Source organism: Genypterus blacodes, unplaced genomic scaffold (assembly GCF_046128005.1).
Source record: "Genypterus blacodes isolate CSIRO-AG114 ecotype Tasmania unplaced genomic scaffold, CSIRO-AGI_Gbla_v1 ptg000008l_1, whole genome shotgun sequence".
In the NCBI taxonomy this organism is placed as follows: Eukaryota; Metazoa; Chordata; class Actinopteri; order Ophidiiformes; family Ophidiidae; genus Genypterus; species Genypterus blacodes.
The window spans coordinates 398,392-411,713 of record NW_027466822.1 but is presented as its reverse complement, the minus strand read 5'-3'; the positions used below and the strand labels follow the sequence as shown (position 1 = coordinate 411,713).

General features: G+C 41.4%; 2 protein-coding genes across 2 annotated transcripts in view; one reads left to right on the top strand and one right to left on the bottom strand.

The window, feature by feature from the left end:
- Positions 1 to 5,985, bottom strand: part of kdm6a (lysine (K)-specific demethylase 6A) — a 32,512-nt gene extending 26,527 nt beyond the window's left edge. Inside the window, exons 1-4 of the mRNA XM_076155337.1 lie at positions 5,494 to 5,985; positions 5,289 to 5,352; positions 915 to 1,023; positions 602 to 651 (exon numbers count right to left, since the gene is read on the bottom strand). Of these exons, the coding sequence (XP_076011452.1) occupies positions 602 to 651; positions 915 to 1,023; positions 5,289 to 5,352; positions 5,494 to 5,663 (393 nt within the window). The 5' untranslated portion in view covers positions 5,664 to 5,985. The remainder of the gene's footprint in view (positions 1 to 601; positions 652 to 914; positions 1,024 to 5,288; positions 5,353 to 5,493) is intronic.
- Positions 5,986 to 7,573: 1,588 nt separating this feature from the next.
- Positions 7,574 to 10,712, top strand: fundc1 (FUN14 domain containing 1). The gene is made up of 5 exons (XM_076157269.1): positions 7,574 to 7,662; positions 8,124 to 8,277; positions 9,314 to 9,389; positions 9,491 to 9,619; positions 10,025 to 10,712. Exons 1-5 carry the CDS (start codon positions 7,602 to 7,604, stop codon positions 10,100 to 10,102), a joined length of 498 nt encoding a protein of 165 aa, XP_076013384.1. The 5' UTR covers positions 7,574 to 7,601; the 3' UTR covers positions 10,103 to 10,712.
- Positions 10,713 to 13,322: the final 2,610 nt, after the last annotated feature.

Here is a 13,322-nt window from a genome sequence, read left to right as displayed (position 1 = left end):
AGTCACATTCTCGTCAGAATCCTACCCAGCTGAGCTCAGTGACTGTGCAGTGTTCACACAGTATCAGCTCGGCCTGCGCCATGAGCAACGTCAGCATTTCTTAGAACATATAAGATGGTGATAACTCCATTGCAGGTGTCTTCACAGGGTGCATGCTGTTATACTGTATTCCCTCAGTATACTGTAGAATAAACTGGGGCTGGATGATGCATCGCATATTTATCTTAATCAAGATGAGTCATTTACTGCAAAATAAGTTATTAATCATAATGTTAATGTAAGGTGGAACCATTGATGTGCAGCTTTGTTTCCTTTTCGCAGCTTTGTGCCGGTGCGTCCCCGGCGTTGCTATGTGCTAGGCTAAGCGCTCAGCAGTGTCCTATAATTGTCAACATGCAGCCTCAATATGCAAACAGGTGAAGTGATGGATTTGGTTCCTAAATGAAAACGCCTGCACAAATCACCCAGTAACTCTCAAGAAGCGCAGTGGTCTCTGTAGCAGGCTACACAGTTGAGCTGAGTGTCTTTATCCAATTGCGGAGGAGCAAAGAGAGACGCTGAGCAAATGATTTGACATTTTTGTGGAGTTGTGGAAACTCACCTTCCAGTAGTCCGACTGTAAACTGTAGTACCTCTGGTATGCAGATAATGCTGAGAAAATGATGAATAAGAGAATGTGATGGAGAAAGAGGGAAGGACACAGGAGGAGATGATGGGCAGTTAGTCACCGTGTTAAATACTCCAGATATTCAAGTCAGCTGCACCTTCTTGCATCAAACATGTTAAGGTGACGACAGTGGAGAAAAAGACTGTAAATGCTTTCATTCTTCTATCATTCAGAGTCCGGTTTATCAAATCACTCGTGAACAATGTAGCTATGATTCATTCATTGTGAGTTGAACACAGACTCTCACCTTTTGGATAGTCCTCCAGTAGGAGGTTAAAGTGGCCCAGCTGACAGAAGATCTCTGGTTCCACCTTCCCCTCTGCTTTCAGGATGAGTGCATCATAGCAGCTGACGGCCTGAAGAGCAAAGGCAGCATTAGTTAGGGCAACGACACACATCTGCAACCAACTACCCCTTGTTAAATCAATAGAACATATGAGTAACCAGAAAAAGCTTAGCGTATTGGCTGTAACTTGGCCTGTAGGTACGTAGGAGATGCCGATCGGACACAGCAGACTGGTGTCCATCTGAAGGGCATGTGTCTTTTTAGCATTTCAGGGCTGTTTTGCATGGTGCCAAATCTCTTCCCAAATATGGGCTTTGTCAGTCAGTATTTAAATAACAGCGACACAAATTTATCTCGATAGCCATTACAGCAGCCATTGGAGAGGAATGGGTAGAGTGTGTGTGTGTGTGTGTGTGTGTGTGTGTGTGTGTGTGTGTGTGTGTGTGTGTGTGTGTGTGTGTGTGTGTGTGTGTGTGTGTGTGTGTGTGTGTGTGTGTGTGTGTGTGTGTGTGTGTGAAGAGTCAAAGAAAAACAACAATATCCAAAGTAGGAGTAAACACAAGTGATCAGAAAGTACCAGTAAAATTCTTAACAGAGTCCACATATACATTTCTTTCCGGTCCTACTGTGTATTACTCATTTCCATACAGCTGTTTTGGCACAGCTCAGGGTATTGCGCACCAGATATCTGTCCCATTTTCAGAGAACGAAGCATTGTTTGCGCCTTTGCAGAATGCAAATAATGCACAGCTGCTCGTTAGTAAATCATTAAGACCCGACGTCCATTCAGTATTGTGCTTGTTCTCATCATTCAGCCTTTGTGGGGAACATTCTTTATCTGATCTGTTGCCACATGACATCACATTTTGGTTAGATTAGGCAATGATAATGCAACTTCATGTTGCAAAAGGTACCAGGCTGCCAGTATGTCCATAAAAGACGAAAAACTGGTCGGCACAATGTTTTGTCCTCAAGTGTCACACCTGCCATCTGTCAATATTGCCACGTAACGGACTGCAAGCAACATAAAATTTGTTCACGTTTATATTTACTTCTTGTTTGATAGAACCCGGCGTCTCTGCTCCTTCTGACACTTAACTGCATATCCAAATGCTGTGAACACCAAACCAATTTCACACATTTAGGCTGCGCTGCTCTGAGCAACGTGTGTCCTGTTTGTTCACGGCCAACGGTTTAACATTTACTCTAAGCCTTGAGGCCAAATTATGCCTCTGTGTTGAGGTTTTGTGTTAAATGCGTGTTGTGGCTGCAGTATAAGAACACAAGAGCATGAGCTGGGTTTGAAATGGGGGAAGCAGTCTTCTCCGCATAAGAAATGTGGATTTTGTCAGCTAGCAATTTCCACTGCAACCTCCCTACACACCGCCCGCCACCATAGTAAATTAATAGTGTCAAAATAACTGATGTTTATAATGAATGCACAACATGACCTGCACCAATACATGCACCTAGTCAAGGGATTAAGTTAGATAGTTTACCAACATTGCACTGTGTAGGAGGCACGACTTTGCGCTGTTGTTTGAGCATTTACATCGTCTTCAAACACACTATAGGCTTCTGCTGCGTTTGCATTCTCACAGAAAAGACAATCCACGAAACATTTGTATCTTTTTCTTTGAACACAAACCCAGATAAGCAATATCATGATCTTCTGCAACTCCATGTTTATACTTCCCCATTTTGGTCGTACGAGAAATGATCAACAGACTGAACATGTATTTACCACAAGTAGTTTTTGGTAAAAATCATAAAATATAGATAGCCTACATCCTGATATTCACAGTCACACGTAAACGTATGCATACTTAGTGACTGATGAGCTCAAATAGTAATGAGAAATATCCACGACCCAAATGTAAGCATGGTTGTAGCTGTCACAGCTAAGGTGCGTTTTAAATTCATACTGCCACAAAGAGGAACAGCAGAGGATACAAATCTGTTCTGCCTCTGAAAGCTCCACATCCCAGAGACAACATGGTCTGTGTGGGAGATGCAGGTACAGCACAATTCTGTTGCTTCAGTAAAAAATTGTGAGTCACACTATTTGGCAAGCTAATGAGCGTCGTACCTCCATTTAAGGTGAATCTGGCAACGTGCACGTGTCTCTCTTTTGTTTGTCTAAATGCATGGACGGACCAACTACTCTGCTTGGAAACTATACAAACACACGTCATAGGATTTGTTATTTTATACTCCCATTGAATGTTTGCACTGGAAATCTTTTGTTTAAGTGCCACATGATGTAGGACGATTCACAGAATATTGTGCGATGGACACACTCTCCATTATAGTAAGCAAATTACATTGACATCAATATTTTCGAAGCATTGAAATCTATTAATATCGCTTTCAGATTTCTTTCACAGTCATACAAGTAGTTACTACTTTGCCATGGTTCTGTTGCTGTCTAGCTTCGACAGCTTGTGCACCAACAACACACAAAGTGCTGCTGTTAACTGAGGTGTATGTTTGGCCTTGAAAATAAATGTCATTCTTTGAGGTTGGGCCTTGATGTAAACATCAGGTGTGTTTGCTGAAAGTTTGCTGGGGTCTCTGTTTAATGAATAGAAGTCAAATCAGTGTTGGATTAAATGTCTGCCTACTTCAGGGGCAGGAGCGCCACATGTATTTGCATTTCTACTCTTACATTTTCTCGTGACTTTTGAGAATAAATTACAAGATTTACGCATTTTGGCATGACGCCAGGATGCTCCACTCCCATGCTACACACAGTATATGAATGTGTTCCAGAGGTTAGCTGAGGACCAGCATGGCACTGAGCAGACTGTGTGATTCAGCAAACAAATCCATACGCTACTCCGATCACAGGATCATGGACTGCCTTACATGGAAATAAGAAGCCAAATGAAAATGAGAATCAATAGCACTCAGCTGTTGAAATGACGCCGGCTTTGTACGCACAGGCTGCAATACTTAAATGCAAAGAAACAACTTTGTCCCATGTGAAACGAGTATTGTGGATGTGTGGCTTTCACAAAGGAAATGACCTTTCTAGTAATACTATGAAAAGGATGGAACCGCTCGACTCTAAGTTAGCGCGTTATAGAATGAAGGACACCGGAAACGGAGCCAGAGCGGGCCTGAAAAGTTCAACCTCACCAAAACATTGGAACATGCTAACCTGCACCAAGAAAGACTCAAGACAGGCAGCCACACATGGTGAAGACACTCAAGCACAGCACACAACGTAATGTTCACGTTACCACGGGGTGCATGGACGCGATACATCAATGTACAGCAGATAATGTAGCGCCCAATTTCAAATATGACCATTTCACCACCTACATTTCAACCCCTCTTTAAACACCACACACTACAGCCTTTAAGTCTAATTAGCTTAGCCTTTGCCTGCTCGTTAGCTATCAAACGCTTGCTAGGTATTTTGCTCCACTCCCCGCCATCTTGGGCCGATTCAAGCAGCCATTATTTTACAACATTTTGCGACATATTACCATTCGTTTGCCCGGCAACAATTTTATCAACATATTGTGCTTTTATCGTATAAGAATAAAGAGAAACTAGGAGAAAGGCGGCGCGCGCTGTTAGCCGCCACATGCTAGCAGAGTTAGCTGACGCACGACTTAACTCTGGCTAGCGTTTTGTCGCCGATGATGGGACAGATGGTTTGGTCGGATACAAACACGTTTAACTGCATAATATGACAAATATACATATATGCAAGATTATCTTCAACCATATTGCACAACCACCTATTTGTTATTCACTTAACAAGCCCATGGCTGTATTAAACTGCTCACTTTGTCTATTTAACAGTTTATAGTTCACGCAGGTCAGCGCCAATACAATGATAGCAAAACAATGGCAATTACAACCAACATGTACCCATCACCTAAGCCTCTGGCGTGATAAGTTAACACTTTAGTAATAACACAATAACCGATACATTACTATTACGTATCGATACCGTGTTACCAATTCTCCCACCACCGAATTTAGCAGGGTGGAGATTCAAAACGACTTCACCTTGTGTTTAGGTCTGTGTAACGCTTTGGAGAGGCTGCAGAAATACTACAGAACGATTTATTCCGACTTGAAGTGTGTTTTTGTGTCCTCTTAATAATGTTCACAATTGGTGAACGTATTATACAGTCAGTGATCACACTGATTCAGCATGAAAGTTGATGGAAATGGGGGGGATTGTGTGTGTGTGTGTCGTGGCCAACCGTCTGGCAAGAGTGCGTTCCGGGAGGTCTGTACCACTTATTACAGGTGGGATAGACACAAATGAGAGATAACGGAGAGAGACCACTGTGATCCTATTCTGTGGCATACCTTTAACAGCAAGGCCTTCGTTCTGGCGCCATCTTCATGAAGCCTCTGAAATCCAAACAGTGAACTGCAAGTAGAGGACAGACAACACAGGCGGTTCCGTATTACTTGGGGGCATTTGTGTATGTTGTTAAAACTGCACTCGGTGAAATATAAAATCACACAAAATAAACAAGAGGAGACGCTTCGCTCGTACGGGTCGCCTAACCTGTCAATTTCGGCCAGGCTGCCTCTCTCTTGCGCCGTTAGCTTTGGAAAGTCCTCTTCGATTTCATTCGCTTTTCCCGACGCCATTTTCTTTTCCTCATCACCAGCAGCGCCGAGGCTCCGAGCAGCGACAGAGGCAGCGGCGGTTAGCGACACTCCGCACGATTTCATGGAGAGGAAAAGGGGAGTCCAACGGGACCAAGCAACTCCGGCGAAATGCAAAAACAACCAAAGTGCAGCACCTTATCCAGGACTAAAACGGGGCGTAGCGTAATTCTTGCCAAATCCTTAAGGAAATGATCCCTTCAAGTTACCCTCCATAGTCCTCATTGTACATCAAAACACAGCGTGTATCCCAGTGCCAATTTATGCATGAAGTTCGTGTAATGTTGGGTTTACGGACTGAGTGTTATTTGTTAATAAAGCAAACTTCCCCAACCGTCAGCTCAAAGTTGTTATAATTGTGTCACATAGGCAAACGCACGCCGCCACAGTGGACACGCCTCCTGTCCTCTATGACCAATCACTGGCCAGTGTTTCTGGACACGTGACCGCTTCCCTGTCGATGACTTGTGAACGCGCACACGAGCCCGCGCACGTACACACTAAGAAGGCTGTTAAAACCCGCCTCGCGCCCTGCGATTATTGGTTTCTCTTCCTGTATTATGGTGACGTAACTATATTGTGAAGTCCCTCTGTTGGTCCGCTGTCCTGCCTGTGTAAACTGGATCTGTCAATGATATTTTGCTCATGTTTATTATTTTTTAGTTTTTTTAGACGTTGCGCGGTTTCTGTAGCTGAATGTGACAGAGACAGAAGTGTTCATGAATGCTTTATTACTTTTCCTTATTTTCACGTCCATTAATTACGCCTTTGTTTAACTGTGAAACTATGAATTATCCAGTCATTTCCCAACGCTACTCCTTCAATATAAATACTCTCCTATTTTAAACTATAGATATTGTATTCCGTCCTGTATGAAGAGGCACACAGTATCAAATGGAACTGTTCACTGATCGGATCAGATCAGTTGTTAAAAAAAAAAAAAAATTAAATATATAGGATGAAAGATCACTTTCTAGTTTGGTCAAATTATTGCAAGCCTTGCTGATGATGAGTGAAACTTACTCTGACAATTTATTTTTACTGTCAAAAGATGAAGATAGAAAACAGGAGAAATGGAGTGAATGTTTATTCGATTCTATTTTATATGTACAGCCTAAAACACTGTACAGCTGTAGAGTATCTCAAAAGGCTTGACAAGCGTACATTATGCCTTCTGTCCCATATCAAGGTGTCTATGAAGAAGAGCAAAAACTGCCATTGCATGCAAGGCAACAATGAAAGAAACCTTTGGAAAGGCAAATAGAGATCCACTGCCCACATAAACTATCAGGGCCTCTGGTTAGGAAGGACATGTTTAATGAGCAAAGCAATGGTTCACTAAGATGTTAGGTTCAATTAAGTGAAGAAAGTATACAGATGAAGTCCATCAAAGAGTCCAAATGGAAAATTGTCTTCACACTACCCCATGTTATGTTTTTCGTTTAAGAAAGGCCTGACCAGGGACTGGGGTTGCAAATTAGCCATCTGGCTAGAAACCTTTCATGTAACACATCTACATACTCTGTTATGCATTGATTTGTGATGGCTATGTGTGTAATAATGTGCGCTGCATTGTCCCTGAAAAATAAACTAATAATAATAATAATAATAATAATAATATCAGTAGGAGATTGGGGAAAAGTCATGGCAGCTTGGAAGTGTGTTGTGGCGATTAAGTCTGGGAGAGGAAGAGAGCAGTTTCAGACTTATTTAAGTTACCGCTGCTTTTTCAATCCTACAAATGAGTCAATTTTGGAAAGTAGAAGATGATATTTAAAAATAAAGTTGTTTTTGATAATGCTTTACTTCAGTGAATGTGTCTAGTTTTATTTGTTTCAAAGTTTATTTCTGATGATCACGTGTTGTTCTCAGGTTATGATACTCTTTACATTTGTCCTTACCTATGTTAACCTAATTTTATAAAGCATGTCTTTTACTTTTCATGAAGTATTTCCCCATTGTGTGTGCTTTGGTACTGTATTGACTGTGACTCGTATTTTGCAAATGTCATCTGAGGACACGCCAGTTCCTGAACGTTACATCAAAATGGCGAACAACGACAAGGGTAAGCTGCTCTTAAAAGTCATAATCACGTTATTTGATCTTGAATCACTCAAGACGCCGTGGCTTTATTAACACCCAGATCACATCTGGGCATCTTTAAAAATAGTTTATGCTCGTATCTAAAGGTGTCATAGTGTCTGTAGCTGCACTTTTCCTTCGTAGCCTAGCACTACAATGCTAGTTATTGCTAAGCTAGGCCTGAAAACTTCACAGTAGAACAAAATTACTAATGTAACAGTCGGCAACTATCATGCTGGCAGTATGTAATGTGTGTATACTTTTTAAACGATACAAAATCTGACAAACGTATGAGACTGTCATTCGGTATGATGTAGCGGTAAGTTTGGAACAGTTTGTAAAAAATAAGTTTGGATGCTAGTGCTGTGACTTTGTTGCAGTGGTGCGTTGACGTGTAATCGGTGTTTATGATCACTGATATTATTTTCTCCCTCTTATTTTAAGACTTGGAAGCGGAGATTTACGACAAGGTTGTAGATCTGACAGAGTACGCGAAACGCCAACGATGGTGGAACCGCATGTTCGGGAAGAACTCTGGCCCACTAGCGGAGAAGTACTCCGTGGCGACTCAGCTAGCAATCGGCGGGGCGAGTGGATGGTAAATATGGCCACCTCATCGAGATGTATGTTGCCTTCAAGTGCTGGTAGTGCGTTGTAGTTTTGCGCGATCCACATGTCCATTCATTCTCCAAACCGCTTATCCTGCTCAAGGGAGGGGGGATGGAGTTTATCCCAGAGGTCAATGGGGAGATGCAGGGTGCATCCTGAGCTACACACTGAAATATGCAAACTCATTCCCACTCTCATTCACACCTAAGAGCACTTAGTTCCCAATTCAGCTAAGATACAGGTGGAAGGACCCGGTTGCATACGTGAAGACACTGAGAGAACAAACTACTCAGAAAGACAGACACAGAAAGAAATGGATTAGAATACCAGACCGTCATGCTTTTGACACAGCTAACCACTAAGCTACAGTGCTGCCTCTCTATCTACATGTTACTAGCTATCAGCCACCGATCAGGTGTGTTCATTTGATCAAGAGTTAGTTCTTCTCACACACCGACCTCGGCTAAACACTGGCTTAGCAAGCATCAGCGTTCACAAGTTCAATCACAGTTCACTTCAAACTAATCTACACTCCATACTTTCACTTGTCAATACGCTTATCAATTGATGCCTGACAAAAAATCTACATACCAAAACTTTGCTTCTCACTAACTAACTACAAGTGTTGAGGACAGTGTGCAGGAGCTGTCGTTACATCCAAAAATCAAATGTCAAATGACAAGTCTAAACATAGCCCTGTGACTAATTAGCTGCCTCTTGAATTACTTGTGCCCTCTTTGGCCTTGGATTAAATCCTGACAGAGGGTACGTCCCAATTCCCTTATTTCATCTCATCTCACTTCTCCATCATTAAGGATCTTAACTCCCCTAATTCTGCCCAACAGAGAGGCAGCTTTGTGGAGAAGGCTTGATTGATGAGAGAGCATCCCATGTAACACACACTTTCTCTAGAACAGCTACCACAGCTGGACAGACCCATTTAAAATCTAATTATCAGCATTAGCTGTACATGTGTGCATCATCATGATCTGTCTTTGATTCACATGTTTGAACTTTTATTCTAGGTGTGCAGGATATTTGTTCCAGAAGGTTGGAAAAGTTGCTGCTACAGCTGTAGGGGGCGGTCTTCTGCTGTTGCAGGTATCCAGTCAATATTATGCACGATCACATTTGTATGTGTTGTAACCGGAAAAAAGAAATTTAGTCAATTTGCTTCCCTTTTTTGTCAATTATTTCTACAGATAGCTAACAATACTGGGTACATCCAAGTGGACTGGAAGCGAGTAGAGAAGGATGTGGACAAAGCTAAGAGGCAGTTAAAGAAGACTACCAATCAAGCAGATAAAGAGATAACCACACTTTTTGAGAAGGTAAGACTAGTGGTTTTGTTGTAACGTTAATGTAAATTCTTAACTTAACCGCAGTTCTATGGTTTATTTGCATTCAGACACTTCACACACAGCATATACAGTATGTGTAACTTAACACATGGAATACATACAGTCAGAGGCTGTCTGGCACCAATCAGCATGAAAGTTGCGCCTTTCATTCACATATTCTCCTTATCCCCTTACATTATCCAGATAGCAAGGTCCCATGTTAATGCAAGGTGTAATTGGTTGACATAATGTGATCAGAATGCAGAATCCAATCCACTTGCCTACATGCGTATTGTGAAGCAGCTCATTAAAAGCTGACATCCAGCCATGCCACAATAGAATGAGTTAAATATATGTGTCCATTGATGTAATAATTAAGCTTTTTGTTCTGTTCAGTCCACAGTGTTTGTGAAGAAAAACATTGTTGTCACGAGTGGCTTTGTCGGAGGCTTCCTGCTCGGCCTGGCATCTTAGGCTCTGCCAAAGAAGAGGACCACTATTCTTTATTATGAAACATTGAGGGTCAATCATTGCTCTGTAGTTATTAGGTAGATATTGTATGTGTTTTTTACATAAGCTGCATAGCCATTTCTGAAAGGTACAGTTGTATGGACATATGGACCTGAGGGCCTCTTAATATACTGCACTTTTCAGGCAAAGTATCATGAGAAAACATTTCCTCCAAAATGTTCTTAATGTTTTTCAGATTTCTTTTGCCTTTATCAGACTGACGTTGAACCACAATCAAAGTTGTGCACTTCATTATCCCAGTTTTGCCAAGTAAAATTGAGCAATCAGCTTGGTACTGTATATTTAAATCCACTTGTGTAACAGTATCCAAAGCTTTATATTCAATCAATCAATCACAATCATCTCCAGAGCTAAAACTTGAATTGTACTCTGAAGTGCTGAGAAAGAATTGTTGTGCCTTTTGAGGTGCAATGTGTTTGACGTGTAACGACAGCCTCTCCTGCATCTTTTTTTGTATTTTGTTTGGCAAGTAAATTTATGCTTTGGGTGCAAAAGGTTGTTGCGTATTTACTATGTATGTTTGACATACAAATAAAAAAGAAAATCCAACTCTTTTCATTGTATTGTATTGTAAAGGGTAGTAAAAACCACACTCCTCATTTGTTTTAGATTCTTGTAATAACATTTTTTTCTGTAAAATTTTCCTGGAAAGGATGCATATTTAAGCAAAACTTTCTAACACTGCTAAAGGCGTATAGTAGGCTAACATTAGCTCCCTAGTTTAATGTTTAGCTGTAATAATTGGCACAAGTGAGCAACAGTGCCTTCAAAACATAACCTATTTACACTCACACTGCACTTTTCCTATATATTCTTACTGAAATAAATGTTCTTATATTTACATATCATTATTATATTGAACAGACAAAGGGAAGTGGTTGCACATGTATATAAAAGAAAATGATTTAACTGACGTAATTTTTTACAATTCAAATGAAATGATATATGTTCCACATTAGAGGGTTAAGTTTAGGTCAACTAGAACACTTAGCCATGTGAATTCACTACCTGCTTGTGGTGGATGTTAGGCTTACGCTCTTGAGATTGATTTGCACATTTTAGTGTATTAGTAAAATTGTTATATTAATCAGTAGGGTTAAATCATTCAGCAATGTGTTTGTAGGGCCATGAGCTCCTTTAGTGTTTGCTCAGTGTATAGATGTGGACACTAGAGGGCAGTCAGAGCAAACACTGGAAGTGGAATCTTGAGCGTGATTGTTCAAAACACTCCTTTTCAAGGATAGAATATTTCTTAACAGTTACTATAACTTGGTTGTTTATTATATTTTCTCTTTAACCTGGGCTGAGCCTGTTATAAATCTTTATCTGTATTGTTCTAGCTCCAACAGCCTACCACATCTCACCACACTGCCCTTATTGGGCCTTATTTACTCAGCGGATGGTGTTTACAGAGTCAGCAACAGTGTTCAACGATAGATATTACTAGTATTTCTCCATGCCTCCACAAATGAAGACAGTGGGAGGCCACAGAAGGCGTACTGCTCCCCAGCAGGCGTAACCCAAGTTGGGCCTGGATGTGTCTGCCACCTTGGGCCAGGCAGGTTGTGGGGTTCTCTGCATTAGTCATGGTAGTAATCCAGGTGGTGCCCCCAGTGACAGGCCACAGTGATGGAGGGTCCTGTCTGCCAGTCAAAGGTCAGCCTAGGGTTACTGTCAGGCCAGGCTGCTGTGCTCCTGCATGGATGGATTACCTGCAGCCCTCTGATCATTTCACCTCTCGTCCTCAAATTCTTTCTTCTTTTAAGTGTTTTGGCTTTTCGTTCTTTTCCTTCTGAGACAACGTCAACCCAATGGACTACAAAGGTCCCTTAGCCCCCCAAGGCCTGTGCCCCTCTGGATTCTCTGACAGAGGCTTGAGAAAAACAGGTTGGAGTAGTTGGAGTCACAATCAAATTACACACTGAAAATCTTCATACAGATGCTTGCATACATACATATATTACTGTTACCCTCCACTGTGGTATGTTAACAGCATGTCCCTTCAGACGGGGCCTAGAGAGATTTTGTGCTATTCCATTGTCAAGATGTTATGCACTAACTCAACTGACAAGCATTCCACCTGCGTAATGATTCCATCACAGTTTCTGAAGCCTTAAAGGCGAACTCTTCTTACGTGTTTGGATGATAGCTTCAGCAAAACTGCTTGTCCTAGGATGCAAATCTATGACTCTCATGATGACCATTAGTTATTGTCAGATTCAGTTTCCATTCCCAGAATATTTTGGAATCAGACAGGGAGCCAGTCTTTTGTCAACACTATTCACAACACAATAGAAAAAGAAATGGTAGTTTTAAAGGTTATTTGGTATATTTCTTTCTCTCTCTGTTGATGTTTTCAGTGAAGGTGCAAAAACATGAATATCGTATCAATTGAGGGAGAGAGCTTATTGTACAGTGCACATCGACACCAGGTACACTTGGAAGAAGCCAATAAAGGAGCTGCTAGAGTTTATCACAGCGCTCGATCTGAGCTGAGCTCATTTTGTGATCCTAGAATACACATGCAAATTTATGGAGAGAGGTCGAGAGACGAGACTTTCTTTGATTTCCTATCAGAGCCTTTTAAGGATTTCAAGATCATTTGGCTTCATCATGTGTCTATTCAGGGCGTTTTGTTATAAACAATTTATCTCAGGAGGGTTGTCGCTGTTCAGTGACCTCAGAAACATTGGCTGCTTCAGATACGAGTTGTTCAGGTACAACAAAAACTACATTTTCAGTATGATTCCCCTTTTATACCAGAGCAGTGATATGTACCAAATAAGGTGATCGGAATCTATTCATATGGAGCAAAACATGTTTAGAATTCTAGGGCACAGACCACCTGTATAAGTTCTACATAAGATCAATGCTTTTATCCATTTTACAGTTATTTATCCTGTGCATGGTCTTGTGGTGCTCAGCTTAGGGGGCTTTAATTGGAAAATCGGGTTATACCCAGATCACACACATGGATCACCCAACACACACAGACAAACCAATTCCCACCCGTAGGTTAGAGTTTTGATACACCTAACTTGCCTGCCTGCATGTCTTTGCATTGTGGGAGTAATGCAGACTCAGACCCCAGCCCAATTTGACAGGCTGACACAGGACCTTCTAGTATTGAGTCTGATCAAACAATACACCTGCACATATGGTC

Coding starts and splice junctions, on each gene's coding strand:
- fundc1 (XM_076157269.1), top strand. CDS start 7,602: ATGTCATCTGAGGACACGCCAGTTCCTGAACGTTACATCAAAATGGCG. Junction 9,390..9,490: donor GCGGTCTTCTGCTGTTGCAG/GTATCCAGTCAA, acceptor TTATTTCTACAG/ATAGCTAACAATACTGGGTA. Junction 9,620..10,024: donor TAACCACACTTTTTGAGAAG/GTAAGACTAGTG, acceptor TGTTCTGTTCAG/TCCACAGTGTTTGTGAAGAA.